Below are 26,103 nucleotides of genomic sequence, written 5' to 3' on the forward strand. Positions count from 1 at the left end.
CAATAAGAGAACACATAACATTGACAAACATAGTATATTATGCAGATTATATTATAATCTTATAATTATAATATAATCTGATTATAATCTTAAAAGAATATGAGATAAATTTATGAATCTGTGAGCAACTTGAGGACCAGTTCCAATAATATTTAACGATAAAGTTAAGAGGGATAGTAAATCCCGTATTATTTTACAGCCAGATACGAAACTCGGAGATCGAAATCCATCGAAATCTAAGAGTTTCATGCTGAAGAACAATCGGCGAGTCCAAGCGTAAGTCATCACTTGGGTAGTAACACTAGTACTCGGCTGTAAAATAATATGGGATTTACTATCCCTGTTAACTTAATTTATGTCACTGGAAAAATAGCCTCTTGGCTCTTTATTGTAGTAATAATAATATACGAGTACACCGGTCTGGCAATTCGTTAGTAGGGGTATATGTAAGTTCGGTTCACTTAAACCTTGATATTCCAGGTGTACCTACTCACTGATGAGACCTCAATAAGGGACGAAACAGGTCTGGGTAGTGACTTCTCTTCATAATGTAAAACAGTAATACATCTCCAAGGAGCTGCGTTTTACATTATGAGAAAATATTAAGGATAGTGAGGGAGCTTGCTCCACCTTTGCTCCGAGTTGTCCTAGTGTTGTACTACCGTGATGACTTACTCTTGGACTCGCCGATTGTTCTTCGGCATGAAAATCTTAGATTTCGATCTCCGAGTTTCGTACCCGGTTGTAAAATAATACAGGATTTACTATCCACCTTAACTTAATTTATGTCACTGGAAAAATAGCCTCTTGGCTCTTTATTGTAGTAATATTTAACTATATCTTTTCCCTGGAGAACACAACATAAGAAATAGTTTGCAAGTCTGGATATAGATGACATGCTGTAGAACAATAAGGGATTTTTCAAAAATAATTAATGATAATGTGATAATTTAGGGGTGTTTAAGGGTCAAAGCCGTATAACTGAGAGGAGACCTCCACATAGCCTTTAAAGGAATGCGGAGAACAGACCAGGGCTTCTGACCTAATGTCCAATCCTCACCTTCTCGTGGTGCACCCTGTTGGGTATCTACTTGGATACTGAATGAACGAGGATGGGCTGGCAATTTGGGATTTAGCCGACCAAATTGTATTCTTATTGGTTAAACCAAAATAAAAAATGATGGTACAACATGACAAAATTTCATGCCGGCTGGGGCGTCGCCTGGTTAAACAAGGCCCCCATTGTTTTCGCCAGGGAACTAGGGCGAACAGCGAAAAGTCAGCTACTGGAACAAATCTGAAAACAAACCCCAATTCAACATCATCAGAGTTAAAGATCGGTACTATCAACGTAAGAAACCTGAATGGTAAAGAAATCGACCTAGCTGAGGAATTAGATAAGTACCAGATCGACATAATAGGGGTGACTGAAACAAAAGACCAAAACTGGTGAGATCTTTCTGAGCAATAAATACAAAATGTTATATTCAGGCAATGACAATCTAGGAAAAGAAAGAGTAACCATAGTATTCAACACAAAATACGAGGCTAATCTTCTTGAATGGCAGTCAGTCTCAAGTAGAGTAATGTGGGCAAATATGAGAATGGGGAACTGGACAATGAGACTTATGTGCCTATGGTCCCACAGACGGTTCTACTAAGGTAGAAGTGGGGCAATTTTTTGATGCTTTAGAAAAAGCAACGGACACAATGAAAAATGAAAAGTTGGTCCTTGTTGGGGATCTAAATAGCAGAGTAGGAAATGATTGTGAGACATACAAAAATATTTTAGGAAAATTTGGAGAAAAGGGCAAAGCTAATAATAATGGCAAATATCTGTTGGATTTCTGCTCAGGACATTGACTGGTTATTACTAACACCATGTTCCAACATAAAAATGTGCACAAATTCACATGGAGAGAAGAGGCTAGGAATAAGAAAAGTCTCATTGACTATGTTATTGTTAATAGTGATGTTTACTCCCTGATGCAGGACACCAGAGTGTACAGAGGATTTGAAATTGGAAGTAATCACAATTTTGTCTTGAGCAGGATAAAATTGAATTTCATATTGAAAAGAATAACATGTAAGAAAGTTTTAAAGCGAATAAAAGTAGTGCAGTTCTCAGAGGTGAACTCTAGACTAAAATACACAAAGATTATTGAAGAAAAAATGAAAGAGTTTGAGAACAGGAATCAAACCTTGGAGATTCAGTGGCAAACTCTGAAGAAAACATTGATTGATTCTGCCAGAGAGGCATGTGGTAAGGTTGTCTGTAAGGATAAAAAAATCAGAACTCCCTGGTGGACACAGGAAGTTAAAGAGGCAGTGAAGGAAAAGAAAAAAGCATATCAAAAGTTCATGTCAAATAAGTCAGCTTGTGCTCTTAGAGAATATACAGACAAATGCAAGAATGCTAAACAATGTGTAAAACTAGCTAAACAAAAGTCATGGGAGGACTTTGGCAAGAATATAGAAAATAAATATCAAGAAGGTGGCAAAATATTCTGGAGGTTGTTGAAGAAGCTTAGGAATGGAGGAAAGAGTACTGTAAAAGGAGTTAGAGATGATAAAGGTGATATGAAAACAGGAGAAAAAGATATCCTTGAAGTATGGAGTAATTACTTTGAAAAACTGCTAAATGAAACAAGCAGTGATGACAGCACACTAATAGAAAACACTGACCAGGCATGCAGTCAGGAATACATATACATACTTCAAGTAGAAAAAGCCATCAAAGGCTTGAAATGTGGAAAGGCAGCAGGAGTAGATAATATTCGACCAGAAATGCTGAAGTATGATGGTATAACAGTTTTACAGTGGCTGCACTGCATAGTTCAGAAAGCCTGGACAGAGGGACGAATTCCCGATGATTGGAGTAGACATCTCATAGTACCCATATATAAAAAAAAAGGGAAATAAAACTGCATGCGAGAATTACAGAGGTATTTTTTTTCCTACTGAGTGTTCTCGGCAAGATCTATGCAAGTATACTTGAGAAACGGTTGAGAATTGTGGAAAAAAAGTTGGGTGAAGAAAAAGCTGGATTCAGGCCAAATAGAGGCTGTCAGGATCAGATCTTCACTTTACGACAAATAGTTGAGAAAGCATGGGAATATAACAAAGATCTGTATTTAAGTTTTGTAGATTTGGAAAAGGCATATGACAAGGTGCCAAGAGAGAAGCTATTCAATATGCTGCAGTTATATGGTGTCAATGGGGAATTATATCAAGCAACACTTGGTCTTTATTTGAGTTGTAAGTAAGCAGTTAGAATTGAAGGAAGTACAGGAAGATGGTTTAATGTTAAATCTGGTGTGAGACAAGGATGTACATTATCCCCTCTGTTATTCATTATCTATATGGATCACATTATGAAGGAAAGTGGTATTAAACATGATATCAAAATTGGAGATGTTAATGTCAGCTCTTTGCTTTATGCGGATGATGTTATACTTCTAAATAAATCCGCTACAAGTCTGCAAGATTCTCTGACTAAATTGAATAGCTGTTGTATTAGATATGGTATGAAGGTCAGCAATAAAAAGACAAAGACAATGAAAATAGACAGAATCATTGAAAATGTCAACTGTGTTGTGAATGGAGAACCTGTGGAACAAGTAAAACATTTCAGCTATTTAGGCATGATTTTTACTGAAGATGGTAAATTAAATATAGAAATAGACAACAGAATCAGCAAAGCTGGTATGGTGGGAAGTCAATTGAATAAATTCATATGGAATAAGAGAGAAATTAGTCGGAACACTAAATTAGCTGCATACAAGACAGTGTTCAAACCAGTTTTAACTTATGGATCTGAGAGCTGGGTCAGAAGTAAAACACTTGACCAAAGACTAGAGACCACAGATATGAGAGTCCTGAGAAATATTATAGGCGTGAACAGATGGCATCAATGGCAATATCATATTAAAAATGAGGATATTAGGAAAGAACTTGACATTGTCAGCATCCAGGAATGCATTAGCAAAGCTAATCTCAGGTGGTATAGTCACTTAAACAGAATGTGCGAGGAAAGATTAGCAATACAAGTTTTCTCTGCTAGGTTGGCAGGAAAACGACCCAGAGGAAGACCAAGATATAGGTGGATTGATACGGTACAAAGTGCCTTAGACGATAGAAATATAAGATCTGATAATGTTGGCGTCTTGACAAGTAACAGACTGATTTGGAGGAAAATTGTAGATAGGAAATTAATAATGATGTAATTTTTTTCATGTAGTACTATCATATCCTGTTCACCTCTTGAGGGTACATATCAATAATTTGATGATGATGATGTGATAATTTATTAGCTTTACTTGTTTTCATGAGTTATGATTGAATAAATTCTTTTGTAATCTGCTCATTTATTAGTATATAATGTTTGAACATACTAATAAACAAACTTACATGTTGAACATTATTAATAATTTATTTTAATATTAGTCCTAATTTAGCACAACCAAATGTGTAAAAAAATAAGTATTACAGCTATGTAGGAGTTGATCTTAAGATAACAGTCTCCCAAATTTTTGACAAATTAATTCAGTCATACTTGTTTAGGTTAGGAGAATGCTTCATAATGGCTGTGAAATAATCTGTATAAATAATCTTTCTGATCTGTAACAACTTCTACACAGATAAAAAGACCTTAATTTTCATCCATCTAATGCTGTGTGAAGGTGTGTCCAAAGCATGGTCTGCAAGTCCAGGCTTGCCACAATAGTGGTAGCAAAAATATATTTTATGCTCTCCAAGGTAGGTGTCAACAAATCTTCCTGTCAGTCCATAGCAGGCCATATCATAGTCACATGGAACTTCATACACTCCAGGATAATGCCAAGAGATGGAGTTTATCCTTAGGAGAGTGGATCACAGTTGCTAATTTAACAGATGACAGTTTAAATAATGTTATTATTTCACAACATAGAATATAAGAAAATAATTATTATTTATTTCATTTATTTGCTAATATTTTGCTGGTATTATATTCAGCATCTTCAGAGCACAAACATAGTTTGTCACAGTACACAAAACCCACAACAATTTGGTATAACAGTGGGACTGGTTTAAAAGATTGTAATGGACGATGCAAGGAACTAATGTCCTAATTGACACCATGTATCGTTGGATAAATAAAGAGAGACAGAGAAAATCAAGTATTAATTTCATCTTAAAATGACTGTGTCCCATCTTTTCGGTAAACTGATACAGCCAAGGCCGGTTTTATCATTAGGCGAACCTAGGCAATCACCTAGGGGCGGTAAGACTTCGGGGCTTATGTTTGTGTGAGTATGACAAAATATATATATAGAGAGAGAGACAATGTATAGGGGTGCCTAAATTTTCTTTGCCTAGGAGCATCAGATACTCTCAGACCGGCCCTGGATACAGCCATACTTGTTGAGGTTTAGAGAATGTTTTTAAAGCTGCTTCTCATTAAAAAAACAATCTCTCTGATTTATAATGACTTTTGTGTAGCACTTATGTTTTCTTCCATCTGATCCTGTGTGAAGGTGTATCCAAGGCATGGTCTGCTAGTCCTGACTTGCCATAACGATAGTCACTAATGTATTTTTTATGTTCTCCACAGTAGATGTCAATAGTTCTTCCTGTCTACCCATAGTAAGCCAGGTCACAAGTACAGGGCACTTCATATACTCTCGAATATGATAAAGGAGAGAGTTTGTTCTTAGGTGAATAGATGAGAGTTGCCAATCTGACCTATAATTTAAATGTAGTGCAGAGTTTATATTTATTAAGCACTCTAGATATCTTTTTCTACAGTGCTTACATAGAACACTTAGAAAATCTAGCTATGAATAGCTATTCTGAAACCAGTGGTTTGGCTGTGTTATGTTGATGATGTGTTTTCTATTTGGCCACATGGTCCAGACACATTTTTAGCGCATGTAAATAGCTAACACTCTAAAATCTACTTCACAATGGAACAGGAAACTAATGACTGTCTGCCCTTCCTAGATACACTAGTCACATGCCTTCCTGATGGTTTATTATCCTTTTCTGTTTGTAGAAAAAAAACAAAGAGGGAGATATCTGCACAAACAATCAAACCATAATCTAGCTCAAGAATATGGTATTCTCAAAACACCAACTCACAGAGTCAGAGTTATCTGTTCCGACAGCACTCTTACTACCGAACTCATTCAATTGTGTCACACTTTTTTAGCTAATGGCTATAATCTCCAAAGAATAGAAAATATACTAAATACTCTCCGGAAATACCCTCCATTAAATAATACATGAGACTACAGCAAAACTGTTACATCCCATACATTCCGGGCACATCTGAAAAGATATACTTGTGATCTGGCTTACTATGGAGAGATATGAAGTACTGCTGACATCTGCCTTGGAGAACATAAAAAAATAAATTTGCCACTATCATTATGGCAAGTTGGGACTAGCAGACCATGCTTTGGATACCCCTTCACACAGGATCAGATGGAAGAAAACAAAAGTGCTACACAGAAGTCATTATAAATCAGAGAGATTATTTTTGGAATCATAAGCAGCTTTAAAACATTCTCCAAACCTCAACAAGTATGTCTGTATCAATTTACCAAAAATCTGAGAAACAGTCATTTCAAGATCAAATTAATATTTAATTTTTCTCTCTCTCAATTTATCCACCATCTATTGTTGGATGACTAATTAGACTTTAGTTCCTAGTAGTGTTGTCTGTTGCAACTTTTTTAAACTAGTCCTACTATTATACCAAACTGTTGTGGTTTCATGCACTGTGACTGTGTTTGTGCTCTGAAGATGCTGGATATAATACCAGCAAAATTGTGAAATAAGTAATAATTATTTGCTCATATTCTGTGTTGTGAATTAATACTGTTAAATAAACTCATGTACTGCGCATATAAGCCTTTCTATTTGCTAATTTAACACGTGGTTTGAATATGGCACGAACGTTATATTTTATTAGTATTTTGGCTATCTTTTCAGATGTATACCTTGGATATAGGGAACAGAAATAGTAGTACTTGAGGTTGGAGAATAAGAGAGCCATGTGGTATTTTATCTATTTTGTAGGAGCTGTAGCCATTAGACATGAAAGTATGGCAAATATTTTTAAGTTCAGTGGAAATAGCTGCATCATTAAAACAAATAGTCTTAGCCCTGTGTATTAGTGTTTTTAGAATGCAATACTGCTGGATTGGATGATGATGTGATTATCTATGTAGATATCTTCCTGTGTGTGTGTATATGTTGATTTTCTATAAATGGAAAAAAGATAGTAAATGATCTGAAAACTGGGTGACTAATGTGTCAAGAAAAGGCAAATAGTTATTAGATTTTTTTTTCTTACTGTGAAGTGAATTTTGGGATGTTGGCTGTTTAGATAGGTAACAAAAGAATTCAAAGCGTCTTGTCCATGGGGTCAAATAGCAAACACATTATCAACAAAGCATAATACACTAAGGGCTTGTATATAAAAGTTAACTAAAGAGGTGGGGAGAATCCATAACAGTACCATTAATCTGTTTGTAGATTTTTTCTTACCATGTAAAGTAACCTGTACATAGTAAATTTGAAGAATTCAAAGATATTGTGTGGGGGAATTAGACATAATTCTAGAGCAACTATTAGTAGTACATTAATAAGTACAAGATTTGACATCGAAACCAACCATTGTCTGTAATTTTAAGGATGTGATTTTTAACTAGTGATTTGAAAAGGACAGATTTTTTAGTCAAAAATCATGTACTTAAAAATACAGAACTCCTTAAAAGTAGTTTATCTACTTTATAAAAGTAGATGAACAAACAAACAAATAAAATGAAATATTTTGTTTCTTTTTTGTTGTCCTGCACATGCAAGGTTTCAGAACCTACAGCACATCAGTACTATACATAAATAAGGTTAAAGGAGAAGGAACTTAATGAAATAATGATGTGCTATAGGTTCTGTAACCTTTCCTGTGCAAGACTGATAACAGCAAAAAAAAGGAACATTTCTATCTTATATGACAAATGATGAAAAAAAAAATTTAAAAATCAAAATACAGTGGTATCTCGCTAATCCAAACTAATAAAAACTACGCTCGTTCAGATTAGCGAATTTTCCCCCAAGAGGCAACAATAACTAGCGTTTAAGACAAAAATAATCAGATTCTAATGGTACATCAATTTAATTCTGTAAATAAATGAATTAACTGATAGAAAAAATGTTACTATACTGTAATATAAAACTTAAAAAAATAATACAGTACACAAGTTTATTTTAGTAAAAAATTTAGTTTGTATGTACCTGTATTGTTGAGGATTCTGATTTAATAAAATTGCATAGTTCAGTATTAATTTGCGTAGAAAATATCACTTTCTTGTACACAACACACAAAAAAAGTTTCACAAAATAATACAAAAAAGGTTTTTTTTTATCTTTGTAAAAAAGTCACTGATTTTCTTTTGCTTCTTGGAAGCTAAACTTTTTTCAAATGCTTCTCCTCAGAGCTGCATTAGCAATAAAATTTTGTGGAAAGGCGCATCATTCTGCTTAGCCCATTCTATACACATATTAAAACTGTCAACTGCTTCTTCGTGTTTTACTTTTTTTTCTTTGAATTCTTTATTGTCATCATCGCCTGCTAATTCATTCTGTAGCGTCATATTTATAATTTAAGCAACTGATTTGATTTCGAATTCACTTTCGGTTCTGCCTGTAATCCATTCCGTAACATCTATTTGTGAAATTTCAACATTTGGATTTATATTTTTAACCAAATTATGCCCGTTTTGAATTTTCGCTTTTTGTGTATCACCGTAGTTAGCTTCATAAATTCTAGAAGGCCACAGTTTTTTCCATGACGCTCGACAGTGGTGATTCATGCCAACAATACAGTATGTACTGTACAGTATAAAAAAGCAAACGTGAACACATAATAAATCAAAATAGGCCTACAGTGTAACCATACAATCGACAGTATGAAAAAAATATATACTGTACTGTAATAATAATAGTTAAAATAACAATTATTAAATAAAAATAATAACACACAAAATAATAATACATAATAAATAAAACTTTTTTTTTTCTTTCAAACTGCAGTTCGGATTACTGGAGGGTTCGGACTAAAGAGGTTCGGATTAGCGAGATACTACTGTACTGTAATTATAGTATTTTGGTAATTACAGTAATTTCTCTGGAAACTACAGAGTAATTTCTCTAGTATACCTGCCACTGGTCAATGTACCTTTCAAACCAGTTTCTGACACATTGCTAAACTTGATCAATGTATTTTGTTTCTGTCACCAACAAATCTTTCAAGGTTCTCTTATGTAGAAAATAAAACAAAACAAAACTCATATCGAGCCTTGTCTAATGAGTATAGAAGATGTTTGAATTAACATATTTGACCAAAAATTGCCGTATAAATCGGTTGGTGCATAGGATCAAACTCACACAGTTACAAGAGCTGTTTTCTATTTGCTGGAAGTCAACTTTTGATCCCACAACATAATACATTCTGCAAACTTCAGATATTTCACAGATAGTTGGCTATTATTATTTCTCACCAAATTTAATTTCAACCAGTTATTTTTATTTCTAGCTCATGAAAGGCATCAAAAATGCTTATTACATGAGTAAGAACAATGGAAGCATTCGAAAAATCTTGCATGATTTACAGTTTGTCATGCAAGAGTTTTTGTTAAGTAGTTTCACATGTTTTTCATTTTCATTGCTAACATACCAATTTTTATGAATATAACTGACATGTTATTGCTGGTTATCAAACATTACAAAATTTGACAGCAAAATCCTGGTATTTGTTCAGAATATCACTGCACATGAATTATGCCACTGAGCAAAGCAATTTACAAGTGAAAGAAAGTGTACTGACATTGCTTTGATTAGATTTCATATACACACAAATACACCCTGCATCATTAGAAAAATAACTTTCTTATCAAATCCCCCAAAATGGCATTTTATATTTTATTATAATAATAATAATATATTTTGCTGAGAAAAACAGATTGAATATTACTATGTAAAGTAAATTACCAAAGGTGAAGTTGAGTTTGGTTTGTCTGTGGTACAGCTGCCAAACTGTGGAGATGATTTAACAACTGAACTCTATAATTTGGTTGGATGTAATGGAGCCGATAGCTAAACATTTCCAAGAGTGTGTGCAAGATTCCCCAAGCCTGACTTTTAAATACTGTTGGGAGAAGATGACCTATAAGGAATAATTTTCTAATTATTAGAATATATTTTTATTCTGTCAAAGATCAATCATATTTTCTATTTAAAGAAACAAAATTTTCTATTTATTATTATTATGTGATACCTCCAAGCACTCTACTTCACTATACACAACTTACCATCTGCTCTACTTAAACCTCCTACTACTATCAATACACAAAGGCATCTAATGCCTACCACCACCAACAGTATTTCTGCCTATAAACTGCATGTGTTCTCATGACTGATTTGCCTGTAATTATAAAAGAGCTTGAATAAAATGTCTCTCTTCAGATAAATCGTCCCAAAGCCTTCTAGATTACATCTCAAAATACATGTGATCTTACTTCCAATCTCAACAATGTTCACCCTTTGTCATCTCCAGTCTACAAACTGCACTTACTTTTCTTAACAAAATCTCATCTACTTCTTCAAGAACTAATCATCTCAGTTTTCCACATTCTACTGTCTTTGACTCTTTTCATTTCAAAGATGGCATTTGTGCACATACAGGTAACCCTCGTATAACGCGGTACTTATACAACGCGGTTTCGATATAAGACGGTCTACTAAAGGGGAAATACCCTTTAGCACACATGTATGTCAATTGCTTACCATATAAAGTATTTATTGTTGAAAATTGTCTTTGTTTTCTGCCAGGAAAGTACATTAAAAATCATAAGTGTGTTAATCTCAAGCTGAGCACTTTATTTTTTGGTGAGTTACATACAATATGTAATGCTTTTTTTTATGTAAAAAAAAATATTTTTATAGTAATGGCCACTTAGAGTGCTTTTGCAATATATGTGTTTGTTAATAGAGATAAATTCACTCACTGTAAACTGCCAAGGTAACAATTGAACAAGACTGAAGATACATTCGGTTTCGATCAGCACATGAGACTCAACCATCAGAACTTCTTCATAAGTGCTCCAATCTCTTCAATAGTGAATTGCTGGGGAAAGAGATTTAAATGAGGAGGAACTGGTAAAATTAATAGATGACGTCGAACCAAATGGCAGGGAAAGTTCTGCCGAAGATTCTGATTGTGATGAATCCGTTAAAGAATTTAGTTTAAAGAGATTAGTAGAAGGAATGGACTTGGTAAGAAAGTTATTTTATGGATAACGATCTCTCGATGAAGAGATCTGGAAAATTCATGAGACAATTAGATATTTGTTTAGCTCCATATTATGAACTTAATAAAAAAAAATTGCAGCATAGTGGTAAGCAAGGTCTTATTACTGACTTCTTGATAACTAAACCAGTCGAAGTATGCAATGACAATTATACTAATGATGTCCAAGAGATTTAAAGTGATGACGATGTCCGGACACTCGTAAATAAAGAACATCTATGAAATGTTAGTTTTTGAAGAGAGTGATGACGATTAAAATATACACTTTATTTTATTTTGCCTAAAACATTTATATATTATGTGCAATGAACTTTACGTACAATTCAATATTTTTTTATAATTTTATACTATTTATTTGTTTCATAGTTTATATGCTTACTTAACTTAGATGAATTACCTGAATTAAATAAAAATATATATTTTTGTTGGATATGTCATTATTTATATAATCTTAAAAAAAAAAAAAGAACCTAACCTTACTTTTTCTATGTGATCTAAGTCTCGCATAATGCGATTTATATAATGCTGCATTTTTGTGGAAACCTAACATCCGTGTTATACAAGGGTTACCCGCATTTCAATCTGATACTTAGACAGTCGTGAGACATGTAAGTTTTACTCTACTGATGACTAATCGTAGCAATAGTAATTCTGCTCATTACGAGAGGAACCACAGGCTCAGACACTTGGTGTGAATGACCAGTGGTGCAAAACTATTGTTTCTGGGATTATGAATGAACGCCTCTAAGTCAGAATCCTGTTTAACCACTGCAACGATACCATTCATGCATTGTATGCTGAAAGGTAGTGCTAGCCAGAGTTGCTTTTGTATTGTTACAGTGCAATCACTCTGGCAATGAAGCCACTAGAATGGAAGAATCAAGGCGGCCATTGATGATATGCGGCTGCTGCTTATTATGCTGCATGATTCAGGTGTGATGTGCAGACACCAAATCATCCACAGACGACCTAGCTACTGGTCTGTGAGCATCATGCTTAGAAGAACAGTCACCATACTGCAATCTGTTGAGGCTCATCTTTTGACTATTTGTCTCCTCCAAGAGACACTTATATGATATATAACTAAGCAGAGCACAGAAATATTAAGCATATATATCATATATGTATGATATATATGCTTAATATTTCTGTGCTCTGTTTAGTTATGGAAATTATTTTTTTTCATATAGAATAAAGAAATGAGTGGTGTTGAAAACATCTACAGACATGGAAATGGCTGTCAACAGGGATACATCCACTTGGTTATATTAAGCATATATATCATATATGTATGATATATATGCTTAATATTTCTGTGCTCTGCTTAGTTATGGAAATTATTTTTTTTCATATAGAATAAAGAAATGAGTGGTGTTGAAAACATCTACAGACATGGAAATGGCTGTCAACAGGGATACATCCACTTGGTTATATTAAGCATATATATATCATATATGTATGATATATATGCTTAATATTTCTGTGCTCTGCTTAGTTATGGAAATTATTATTTTTTTTTTCACATAGAATAAAGAAATGAGTGGTATTGAAAACATCTACAGACATGGAAATGGCTGTCAACAGGGATACATCCACTTGGTTATGTCTGCATATATAGTGTATATTGAGCTTTTTTGTTTCACCTGGCATGAGAGTAATGATTGTAGCATCAAATGAAAAAAGGATGCCAGAAAAATCAACACATAACTGATTGAATAGCTTTTTAACAATTGGCTCACGAGATGCTACTATAAAGTTTATGAAGTGCCTCCATAGTGCAAATGGAAGAATGACAGGACACTGCATCCATTGACTGGAAAAGTCCAGAGTTCAATTCTTCTTGTAATGAGAGGAATCTTTATATGGGCTTTTTCAACTGAAGGTGAATTAGCTGATCTCATATGGCAGTAGCAGAGTTTTTTCTCCTGTAAACTTGGGTTTTTCATCTCACATATAGGCAAATTGGCTGTGAGAAAATGGACGTTACTGACAAAAATAAGGTTGGTGGTGCATGGGAGATGGTGGTGTGTGTTGATAGTATTGGTGTCATTGTTAGTTGGATATTAAATAGAAGATATGATGAGTTGTGCAGTAGAATAGTGTGCCCTCCCACAACGAGTCCCTGGAGGTATCACATAATAGTAAACCATAATTCTGCATAAGTTACATGTAGACACAGTCGAAAATTTATTTAATTAAGATGATGACATAAATATGAGCATCTCTTTAAAGAAAGTTACAAAGTACTTCTGCATCACCCAAATTTCAATCTTAATGATGGACTCTTCATGTCAAAAATATGGGAAATTTTCAAGAACTATACTATTTAATTATATAAGTTTTTATTACGTGCACACACATGCTTCATTAATTTTTTTTTTAATCACAGACAAGAACACTTCATTTGATCCTAATAGTACTGGTTTCCACCCAGCTGTATCGTGAGTGCACATAAGGAGAGATTCTATCCTCCACATACCTTTGTTATTGTTTCATTTTTTTAATTTTCAACTGTATTATACTCCAAGATGTGAATCATAATATTTGTAGTTAATTTAACTTAAATAAGTTTTCAACTGTGTCTCCGAGTAACTTACACAGAATTATGAACAATTCTGTTTACACAAATGCCAGGAGCATTTTTTTAATCAGAGACAAGAACACTTCATTTGATCCTAATAGTACTGGTTTCTACCCAGCTGTATCGTGAGTGCATATAAGGAAAGATTCTATTCTCCACGTACCTTCATTATTATTTAATTTTTAACTGTATAATACTCCATGATGTGAATCATGATATTTGTAGTTAATTTAACTTAAATAAGTTTTCAACTGTGTCTCTGAGTAACACACAGAATTATGAACAATTCTGTTTATACACAAATGCAGGAGCATTAGAAACAAAAGGGTTGAGTTCATTGCTTTATTGAATATGATGTGGCCTAAGAATGGTGGCATTAGTGAAATCTGGCTATCAGAATAATCAGATATGCTAAGTGGGATTGAGTGTAATGGGTATACTATTTTTAGGAATGACAGAAGAGATATGAGAGGATGAGGAGTGCTACTAATGATATCAGAATACTTAAGTCCAGTTAGGGCAGAAATACAAGAAAACAATGGTGGTAACAATGTCCCATGTAGCGGTGAGTTCGAGTCTATCTGGTGTGAAGTGGAGGCTAACAAAATGAAATATATGATGGGGTGCTGCTACAGACCTGGTGGCTCAGTTGCAAGGGAAGAAGAAATGCACTGCCAGTTTAGCCTTATGGGTACCAAACAAATGATCATTATGGGTGAACGGATAGCTCCTGAACAGATAAGTGTTATTTTGAGTAATAATTGGTGAATTTGCATAACATTTACATAGTATTTTTTACTTTTCGTATTTTAGCATATCTGGGTGATTTCTGTGTGTTTTCTGAGTATTTTTAATAGTAAATTGATAGATACGATTATTTGTGCACATGCCCCCATAAAGAAAAATACAAAGATAGCGACCAGGTCGCCATCTTTGTCTAAAAATTTTAATTTAAAGGATTTGATTCAGTGTATCATTTGCGAAATGTATGCATTGAGGAGAGCAGCTGGAGTCTGGTTAAACAACGATAGTGGAGTGAATGTGTGCAGAAAGTGTACAGAATGTGAGGATTTAAAGAGTGTTTCAGGTTGTGTGAGTGATATTGTTGTTGAAAGTGAGAATCTAGATAACAGTGATATGTGATGTATGAATAGAGATGTTTGTGAGATAGTACCTGATAGCTGTGAGAGTGGCGTTGAAAGTGAGAATGAAAGTAAACATGCAGAACAAATGAATGAATTACCAGAGGATAAAAATGATGAGACTGATGCAATGAGTGAGATCACTCGGTTATGCGAAGCGATACACAGAGTAAATCGGCAGCTGGAGCATTGGCAAAAATGTTTACCAAGCATACCAACTAATAAACGGCAAACGTATGATAAAAAAATAAGAGTATGATAGTGAGTGTAAACAAAATGAAGGAGCGAGTGTTGTATGGAGATTCCTTAGTAAGGGGTGTGTTAGTTGAGAGTTTAACAAAATCGTACCAACCCAGTGCGATCGTTAAGGATGTAAGCGAGTCAATTAGAATACAAAAGCAGCAGGTGAAAGAATTGATAGTGGTAGCAGGTACAATTGATTTGAAAGCAGACAAAATGGCTATGAGTGAGGATGTGAAGGAATTGCTTGAGGTAGCAAAAGAGAAGAGTGAGAGAGTTAGGATGGTGAGTCTGTTGCCACGGTATGACAGTGAAGAGTGTAGAAGGAGGGCCATAATTGCTAATGACTTTATGTGTGAATTATGCAGGATGAGTGGTGTGGAATTTGTGGACGTGTGGAGTGAGTTTGATGGGTGAAAGGATTTATAAGATGGATGGTTTACATTTGAATGGATTTAGTGTACGGAGACTTGAAATGGTGTTGTCGAATGTAGTGGAAGCGAATGTGCAGAATCAGGGAAACAAGAGTTATTAACGGGGGAGGGGGGTAGATATGCAGACTTTAGGGAGACAGTTGAGTGTATGAATGTGTGTAATATGCCCAAGCAAGTACGAAAGACCACGAATCAGAATGGGATAGTTAGTATAAGGCATAAAAATAGGGATGGGACAAATCAGCTTCTGAAATTCATGTATATTAATGCCAGAAGTATTAGGAACAAGGAAGAATTTTTGGTCTTGGTTGGCACTTCCAGGCCACAAGTTATTGGCATTAGTGAAACATGGCTGACAGAAGATGATATAGCTAGTGGGATTGAATGTGAGGGGTATGGTGTGTTCAGGAGTGACAGGGAGAATAAAATGGGGGGGGAAGGAGTGTTATTGATGATAGCCGATGAGCTACAGCCAAGGAGAATAGAAGTGGAACTGCAGGATAGAGAAAAGAGCACATTTGAGTCTATTTGGTGTGAGATTGAAACTAGCAGAACAAAATATACAGTTGGGTGCTGCTATAAACCAGGTGATGGAATGGATGGTGGAGAAAGTATGCATGAGTGGAAGGAGGGTAATTATTATGGGTGATTTCAAATATGGTAACACTGATTGGAAGGAGGAGAGGACACATGGGAGGAAGGAATTGGATTTAATGCAGATATTAAGGGATAACTACCTGCGATGGCATGTAATGGAAAATACTAGGGATCAGAGAGTACTTGACCTAGTAATTGCATCTGAGAATTTGGCTGTAACAAATATGACCACGTTGCCACCAATTGGTGAGAATGATTCATAGGGTCTTGACTTGGGAGGTGGCTAAAGGTGTGGAATTTACAATTAAGACAGGGTACATGTGGAATTATTGGGCTGGTAAGTATGACAAGCTTAGGAGTTTGATTGGTTCAGTGCCATGGCATGTAAAACTGCAAGGGTTTATATGTTGATATGTTGATAGTGCATGGGAGTCAGTTAGGAAGTGTTTGCATGAGCAATGGCTGACTGTATACCTAGAGTCTGAGTAATAAATCAAGTAGGGGTTAAATGGATGAATAACACCATTAAGCTTCAGTTGCAAAAAAAGAAACTAGTATGGAGAAAGGTGACCAGCAGGCACATGAACGGTATAAAGTGGAGGCCAGAAGGGTAACGAGTATGGTAAGAAAAGCAAAAACGGGTTATGAAAGAATATTAGCCATGCAGGCTAAAGAGAATCACAAGCAGTTTTTTTGATATGTTGCAAGTAAAAGAAAAATTGTATATGGCAGAATGATTTTAAAGAATGCCGATGGTAGGGAGGTAACCGAATCAGTTGATATAGTTGAATTATTGAGCGAGCACTTTGCAAGAATATATCATCCACTTGGTGACATTGCAGAAATAAATGAACCAATAGATTATACAGGAGTTGTGGTGAATGAAGTGGAGGTGAATAGTCTATTACAAAACCTCAATGTCAATTCATCTGTGGGATTGGATGGTATACCAGCTCGTGTCGTACATGAAACGGATAAAGAATTGTCAGTACCCTTGACCATTTTGTTTAATTTGAGTCTCGAGTTTGGGTTAGTCCCGAGGGAGTGGAAAGAGGGGAAAATAGTTCCACTACATAAAGGAGGTTCCAAGACTGCTGTTGTAAATTACTGACCGACTAGCATATCAGGAATCGTTGTCAAGGTCTTGGAGAAATTAGTCAAGAGAAGAATACAGGATTGGATAGATGAAAATGGGATACTGTATGGGGGACAACATGGTTTTGTGAAGGATAGAGCATGCCTCAGTAACTTGCTCACGTTTTATAACACAATGACGGATGAAATGGATAAGGGTAATGGGTTTACAGTGATTCTACCGGACCTTGCTAAGGCCTTTGACAGGATATCACATGGAACTCTAATCAGTAAACTGCAGCATATGGGGATGGATATAGGGTTGGTGAGATGGATAGGAGGGTGGTTGATGGAGAGATATCAGAGAGTGGTTTATTCAGGAATAGAGTCCAAAAGAAGGCTTGTGACTGGTGGTGTGCTGCAGGGTTCTGTTCTTGGACCACTACTTTTCAATTTGTTCATTAACAATATAGGAAAGGATCTGAGAGGAAGTGTTCACTTGTTTGCTGATGATGCAAAGTTGGGTAGAGCAATAGTGAGTGCACAGGATGTCAAAATTTTGCAATATGATTTGGATTGTTTGGAGGACTGGGCTAAGAAAAATGGATGTCAATTTAATGTGGCAAAGTGTAAGGTTATGCATTTTGGGGTGAAAAGATTAGCAGCAGTATATCACATTGGTGGAACCGTACTCCAGGAGATTGATTAGGCCAGGGATTTGGGAATGTTGGTGGATAGGGAATTGAAGTTTAAGGGGCACATCACAAAAGTGGCTAAATCAGCTCATCAAATCACTTGGTTGCTGAAAAATACTTTAACAAGCAGAGACAAACAAGTTATTGTTCCTCTGTATCGAGCCTTGATAAGACCTCATCTAGACTACTGTGCCCAGGGTTTCTTCTTGATGGGGAGGAGGTGGAGAGGATCCAGAGACGAGCAACCAAAATGATAGAAGGTCTATGGAATGAACCTTATGAGAACAAGTTGAAGATTTGTGGGTCACAAAAATTGGTAGATAGGCGGAAAAGGGATGATATGATTGAGACATTCAAATTACTGAAGGGTTTCTATAAGATTAATCCAGAAGATATTTTTGAGAACAGGACTGGTGGTGGGACTAGGGGCCATACATGGAAGCTGGGCAAGAATGTGGTTAGCAGGGGTGTTAGAGTTAGGTATTTTACTTGGAGAATGGTGAATGAGTGGAATAGGCTGCCAGAGTCTGTTGTGGGTGCTATGACTGTGAATGAGTTCAAGGTGAGGTATGATAGATACTGTGTGAATGTCAAATAGTTGTTCTTGACATAATGTTAGGGCCTCCCTCCCTCGATGAGTCTGTTGACTCCTTGGAGTTGCCCGAAATAATAATAATAATTTAATTTTCCAAACACTGATTGGGTAGAAGAGGAATCTCATGATAAGAAAGAAGAGGAATTTATTGAATTGTTGCAAGAACTTTCTCAAGCAGCATTTGAAAGAAGGAACTTAAGGTTAAAGAGTGTTGGATTTCCTCATAGCATCAAAAGGGGTCTCTGTTAAGAATATGGCTACTATTTTATCATGAGTTGGTGACAGTGATCGTGTCATGCTTTCTTAGGAAGTATTTAATTGTATCGATGCTCTGATTAGAACAGGTTACATGTTGAACTAAAGCTAGAAATTATGATCAACTCAAGAGAATACTATCTTTGGTCCCATGGTATCAGTCACTGAATGGGAATCTTTGAAAAAGTACTTAAATGAGGTAGCATCTGAATGTATCTCTAGTGTTCTAAGAATAAATAGATTGGGAGTGAAATGGATGTGCAACCTTATTAAGCAAGAGAGCCACAAGAAGAGGATGATGTGGAAAGAATATCATGAGAATAAGAGTGAGAGAAGTTATGGAATATATAAAACTCAGGCAAGAAAAGTAACGAGTATTGTGTGAAAAGCTAAATCAGAGTATGAAAAGAAATTGGCTATGCAAACCTAAAAGCAATCCAAAAGAATTTTATTGTTATGCTGCAAGCAAAAGAAAGAATGAACGTGAAAGAATAACTTTATTGAATGCAGATGGTACTCGAGTGTTGGAAGCCAACAAGATTGTTCAACAGTACTACTGCTACATTTGATGAAGAGTTAGAGGTTCCTGAAAATGAGGTTGAAGAGCTGTTGCATAACCTGGATAAGAATTTGTCAATAGGAACAGATGGAATATTAGCCTTTTGGCTAAAGGAATGTTCTGCAGAATTGACTAAACCTTTCACATGTTTGTATAACTTGAGTCTCAGCTCAGGGATGATACCACAGGAATGGAAGGAATGTATTATAGTTCCATTGTACAAGGATGGTGCAAAAACTGATATAAATAACTACCAACCAATCATTATCTCTGTGTGGTAGTGAAAATTTTAGAGAAATTGGTAAGAACTCGCTTACAGAAATGGATAGACAAACAAGCTATACTCTGCAAGAAACAGCATGGGTTTACTAAAGGAAGGTCATGTTTTAGCAATTTGCTCATATTTTATAACAATGTTATGGCTGAGTCGGATAAAGGAAATGGATACACTATGATAATGTTGGATTTTTCTAAGGCATTTGATATGATACCACATGATAGGCTTACGTAAACTGGAGAATATGGATTGGAACATAATCTATTGACTTGGATCAGGGGTTAACAGACAGATATTAAAAAGTGGCATACAGTGGGCGTGAATCTACCAGATTTAAGGTGATCAGTGGTGTACCTCGGGGTTCAGTCCTTGGGCCATTATTGTTCAATCTGTAAATTAATGACATCAGGCAAGATCTAACATCAGATGTGCAACTGTTTGCCAAGGATGCAAAGATAGGCAGGGCAATCAGGAATGCTACTGATATTCAGCAATTACAAAATGATTTCAACAAACTGAAAATTTGGGCAAACAAAAATGGCAGTCAGTTTAACATTAGTAAGTGTAAAGTTATGCACTTTGGCGTGATTAGAGTTCCAGCAGAATATTATATTATTGGGGTTATGCTACAAGAAACTGAAGAGGCCAGGGATCTTGGCAGATTGGTGGATAGGAATTTAAAGTTCAAAGATCCCATAGCAAAAGTTGCAAATACAACTCAAAGGGTAACCATCAACCAACCTTAGCCAGCAAAGGTTGGTCGATTGGTAGAGCCTCTGCTACTAATGGCTCAGCAAAAAGTTAAGTAAGTTTGAGTGCAGTTAGTAGTTGAAAGGGGTCAATCGTTCGATGCTGTTGGCACACTTCTCCCTTGATGAGTCTTTAGATTCCCTGGAGGTGTCAAATAATAATAACTGCAAACCTTAATATGTAAATAAGGAAGTCATTTTGCCTCTTAATAAGGCTTTGATAAGACCACACCTGGATTATTGTGCGCAGTTTGGTCTCCCAGGTTCCAATGGGGATAAAGAAGCTGTGGAAAGGGTACAAAGAAGAGTTACAAAGATTATATCCTGATTATGGAATTTAGATTATGAGGACAGATTGCGAATATGTGGATTACAGACAGCTGTTAATTCTACACAAATCTCCCTAACCATGTGCTAACCATCTGGTTAACAGGAGAAAGAGGGTGATATGATAGAGGTCTATAAACTTTTGAATGGGTGTTATAGCATTTCAACTGATGAAATTTTTCGTTATATGGAAGGTGGGGAGAGAACATGGAGCATCCATGGAAGTTAAGTTTGTTCACATTCAAGAAAGGGGTAAGAGCTAGGTTTTTCTCCCATAGAGCAGTGAGTGAGTGGAATAATTTGCCCTTAGGAGTAGTGAGTGCATCTAGAATGAATGAATTTAAGGGAAGGTATGATAACTGGTTTGGGTGATTTATAGCCTCCCTCGATGAGTACTTGACTCACTATATAATAAACCAATCAGAGAATTTTTGAACTTAGAATTTTCTTCTTTTTTTTTTTATTTACTTTATCTAAAAATTTCTCTACCCATTCTATTGGATTCATTTGATGCTCTATTGAAATTGTGTCTATTTGTAATGGCCCAAACCATGCTGATTTTTTTCCAGCCAAACTCTCTTAATCATGAGATCATCTTCCATGGAAATGTTCTCAATCCAAATGGCTTTCCTTTTCCAATGGCATGTAAAAACATGGAGAAATGCCAAGTGTTTGCTATTATCACTAATCTGACACAAATTTTGCACATGCCTACCAGAATACCAGACAACTTTAATCAATCTCCAAACACTTTATATCTCTTCTTCTTCACTAGTGACCCGTCTAAGTAGAATGCTAATGTTGTTTGTCCTCTAGGCAATTTAGGCCAATTTAGCACTGATTTTTTTCTCCATAGAAGAAGAAATCGGTATTAAATTATGGCCACTGATTTCTTCTATGTAGCAGAAGAAATCAATCGTATAGCAACTTTCATCCATTTTTTTTTATGCGACTCCCACCACAAAATATTTTCGTAACCCTATTGTATATTTGTAGCATAAGTGGGAGCTAAGGATTGCTTCAATATTTTTAAATTAATTGTATATTTTATTTATTTTTTAGATAATACCAAAACCCCGGTCTTGTGATCTACTATGGAATTTTTTTAATCTGCTCCAGGTTTCCAATAAGCAGGGGGGGGGTCTCAGAGTGGATATGCTAAACACATGGCCTACATATGTTCTCCACTGTTATAAGAATTCCAAGTAAGGTGTTCTGCTTGGATTATCATTTTCAGTTTTCTGATCTAAAACATTTGCAAAGGACATATTACTGAAGCAATTTCTATCAGCTTGGAATCATTTATCATCAGTTTCCCATTGCACTTTAAATTTTCATTAATTATTTAAGATTTCGTTCTTCAAGAACCAAATCCAAGAACATGACAAGACCATACAAGAGCCATATTGCAACTGGCTTTGATAGAAATCTTAATTTTTCTTATGTTATTACCAAAGCCTGACATAGCTGCAAGCAAACATCCAAACTAAACTTGAAAAGACTAAAAGCAAGAAATTATCATTATATCCAAATGGCAGTCATACTTTCTTGTCTCTGGCCAAAAGTCAGTGGTCATAACTTCTGTTAAGCCAGCTTGCACACAGTGTTGTATTGCACTGTTGTCCATCAGAAAAAGTCAACTTCCTGGCTTCTCACTTTTCTTAAAATTTTGCATAGGTTTGGTAATTTTTTCTTCAACTATTCCAAAACATGCAACATAGAATGACCCCTACTGATTTTTCAGCAGAAAGAGATCAGAAGACTCCTGACAAACTGGACACCAAATAAAATCTCCAAGTTCTAACAGAATTTTACTGATTGTCCTGAAGGTTTGCATTATAGAATTGACTCATGTTCTATGTTAGCTTTTTATTATTTACAATTCCAGTGGTATATATCCTGCAGCTGAAAATTAGTACACAGAGTATTCAATCCATTCCTAAAAATGGTGACAAATCTTTGCCATAAAATTACCACTCAGTCTGGTTTTTAATAAAGTAATGAACGAAACGATTAACATTCAATTTCCACACTGTCTTGAAGCCTCGTAATAATAAATCACCACTAATACAGATTTTGCCATTGTCAATCTGTTGACTGACAGGGGATCTCCTAGCTTATGGCATTCACCTATGTACAAATGCTATGGGAAAAATTCTAAGAGGGGAGGGGGAATCAGAAGTAGTTACTCTTGATATCTCTTTATTGCATTTGATCAGATATGCCACAAAGGCAGAATAAGTGACTGCCATATGATCTATATTCTGATTCTGCAACTGGGTTACCAGCTTTCTGACTGGATATAAATTACATGTAATCATAGATGAATATTTATCTTCAAACTAATTATGCAGTTCCACATGGCTCTTTCATCATCTCCAAATGGCTGAGTATTCAAATTCACAGTTCTACTGATGATATTACACTGCACTTATCATTTTAATTTTAAAATTCTTGCATTAAATAACTTAACTTCCAGAATATAAATCTCTGCAAACTAAATTCTAATCTCTGAACCATTCTTCAATTGGTGACTCTGATAACCTTGTTAATTTCAATGTTATAAAACTATCCTATCTTACTTCTTGCAACCCCCCCCCCCTTTTTTTTTCTTCTTGCTTTTGACAACACCAGATCTCTGGGTCAAGATGAGATTTCTCTTGTTGAGATATATTTCTAACTTCTAATCTTTCTCTATTGCTCAAGGCATTACTTTACCTTCCTTGAAACAGCTGTTAATTCTACACAAATCTGCCTAACCAAAGAATACTGTTCAAACTAAGTTTAACTTCTGGATTTGAGATTCAGACAGAAAATATACCAGGTAATAATAGCAGAATCATATCAGAAATGAATACATCATTCACATTTAAGAATACGTGAGCATAGTTGTGGTTAATTAAACAGAATGGGAGAAGAAAAGTTAGCTGGAGTGTCTGATGACAGGACAGCAAGACGAAGACTAAGACATAAAGCAAATTAATGCAGTTAGCAGCAATTTAGAAGTCTGATATGTAACAATGGACAATATTTGAACTTAGCGAACAACAGATAAAACTGGCGACAGGAAGTCAGTAATAATATAAACTTAATTATGTAGTATTATCATGGTATCTTGTAGATTCTTTTAACACCCTTCTCATTATATAGAATTATCTTTTAATCTGGTCTGCTTAAATGTCAAAACTGGATAACTGGGAGAAGACTTCTAGATAGTCTATAAAGAATGATAAGAATCAACTAGGGTTACTGACCATATGTCCACTCATCACCTTCCTACAGTGCACTCTTCACTATTTATTAAACTTTTTTTATTTATTCATTTTTATGAGAATCTTTCATGGAGGATTCATATCAAAAATAAATTTAGTATCCCCACTGAACCAAATGTATGAAAAGTTTACAAAGCTATCAGTACCTGAGCAGGGAACTTTTTGAAGTTCAAAATATTTAATTTATTTTAAAGTTACTTGAAGCCTCCAATGAGGAGGATGCTGGTCTCCCACCAAGCAACTAAAGCTAAGTGTCTTTCTGGATAATGAACAGAATGGACTAGCAACTCAAAACACAGCCAAATAAACTGTATTCTACATTGACAGAAAGAGTACCTACATTATAATGGAATAACACAATCAGATATCACATTAACTGGGTCATCGGCTAGTTAAAACAAGAATAGTATATTTTTGTCAGAGAATGAAGATGAACAACAAAAAAATAAACAACAGCACAATCAAAACTTTATCCTTAATAGAAATGAAAATACTTGTTATTTATTTATTCTTATGGCAAAAGCAGTAATAGGTCAATGTCCAGACCAGAAAGCCAATCAAGGCCCTCATCTGTCACCTCATGGATGTCCTGGAGGTCACCACCACCATGAAATTGGTGCCTTGGGCAGTCATTCACATTATGGGCCACAGGGGAACAGTCACAATAAGAGTGGTCTGACAGTCTCCATTTATGTAGTAGGTAGCCACATCTCTGCCCTGGTTAGTTCGAATCCTGTTGATGGATGACCAAATCTTCCTAGGAAGAGAATAAACCAGGCTGCAGACCACAGGGATCTTCATCAACCAGGAAACCATTTGTTGGAAGATTGTTGGACCAGTGTTCTCTCCACATGTCAGGTGTTGATGGTAAGGCAGCTGAAGAGGTTCATCCATGGACCAGAAAGAGTTTCTTGATTTTAGGCGAGGTGGATTTATGAGAGTCTGGTGCAGGGGCAAGTTGCTCATTATTTTATTAAATAATTTAATAGAGGCTTGTCTTCTCTGTTTGTTTAATAATGGAGAAGTCATATTTCTATATACTAGTTGCCAAAAGGTGTCCCACCTTATTATTAAAATTCCCTGGATTAGAGATAGTTGATGGAAGTTTTTTCACTTGACTATGCTTCCAATTATATATTTGGTTTAATATCCAAGTGTAAGCAAGCAAAATTAGCGCCTGAAGAATTTTCATATATGGAAATATGACTTGTATATAGAAATATGATTTCTCCATTACTTCCACCTTAGTATCACCACCTTGGGACCTGGCTTCCACTGATGAGACCTCAATAAAGGTCAAAACTGGTCTGGATAGTGACCCTTCCCTTAATGCATAGCATTATACATGTCTGCAAGGAGATGTGTTTTGCATTAAGGGGGATACTAAAACAAGGAGTGATGAGAGCTTGGTCCACCTTTACCATGAGTTGCCTCAGTCCTGAAGATACATGCAAACTTTGCTTACACTTGGATAAAGGATTAAACCAAATATATAATTGGTAGCATAGCCAAGTAAAAAAACTTCCATCAACCTTCATGTTACTCGACTTAAGGGATATTGTTTTATACTTGGAATTTCCTTTATTGTGGATAAAATTCATTTTTACCCAAAGATAAAAATGAAGTTTACACGTGTGAAAATAAAATAAGTAAATTATATCAATTCTGAAGTGGGATAAGAGATCAGCCTCTTATCAATGAATTTATTAGTAATGATAAATCTGCTGTCTTTTTCAAATCAATGTAATGGAACAAGATAATGTAATTTATATTCTTTAACTTTAGTAACAATAGTGCAAAAATCATACTTGCACTATTTTCAAATGCTTGTATTGAAAATGATTATGTTAAATATTTATAAATAGCATTGTTTTCAAACAACATTTATTGAAATAAATAAGAACTTTTTTTTTTCCTTGCAAAAATACAATTACATGGATCATCAGGAGGGAA

At 35.3% G+C, this 26,103-nt stretch overlaps 1 protein-coding gene across 1 annotated transcript in view; it reads right to left on the minus strand.

Annotated features, from left to right (window-relative positions):
• The window catches only part of MED23 (mediator complex subunit 23), a 435,475-nt gene that overhangs the window by 198,998 nt on the left and 210,374 nt on the right, over window positions 1–26,103 (minus strand). Inside the window, exon 16 of the mRNA XM_090410280.1 lies at window positions 10,036–10,210. Coding sequence (XP_090266406.1) covers window positions 10,036–10,210 — 175 coding nt within the window. The remainder of the gene's footprint in view (window positions 1–10,035; window positions 10,211–26,103) is intronic.

The sequence above is a fragment of the Typopeltis vanoorti genome, chromosome 20, assembly GCF_054136105.1.
Source record: "Typopeltis vanoorti isolate ZY-2024b chromosome 20, IOZ_Tvanoo_1.0, whole genome shotgun sequence".
Classification (NCBI taxonomy): Eukaryota; Metazoa; Arthropoda; class Arachnida; order Uropygi; family Thelyphonidae; genus Typopeltis; species Typopeltis vanoorti.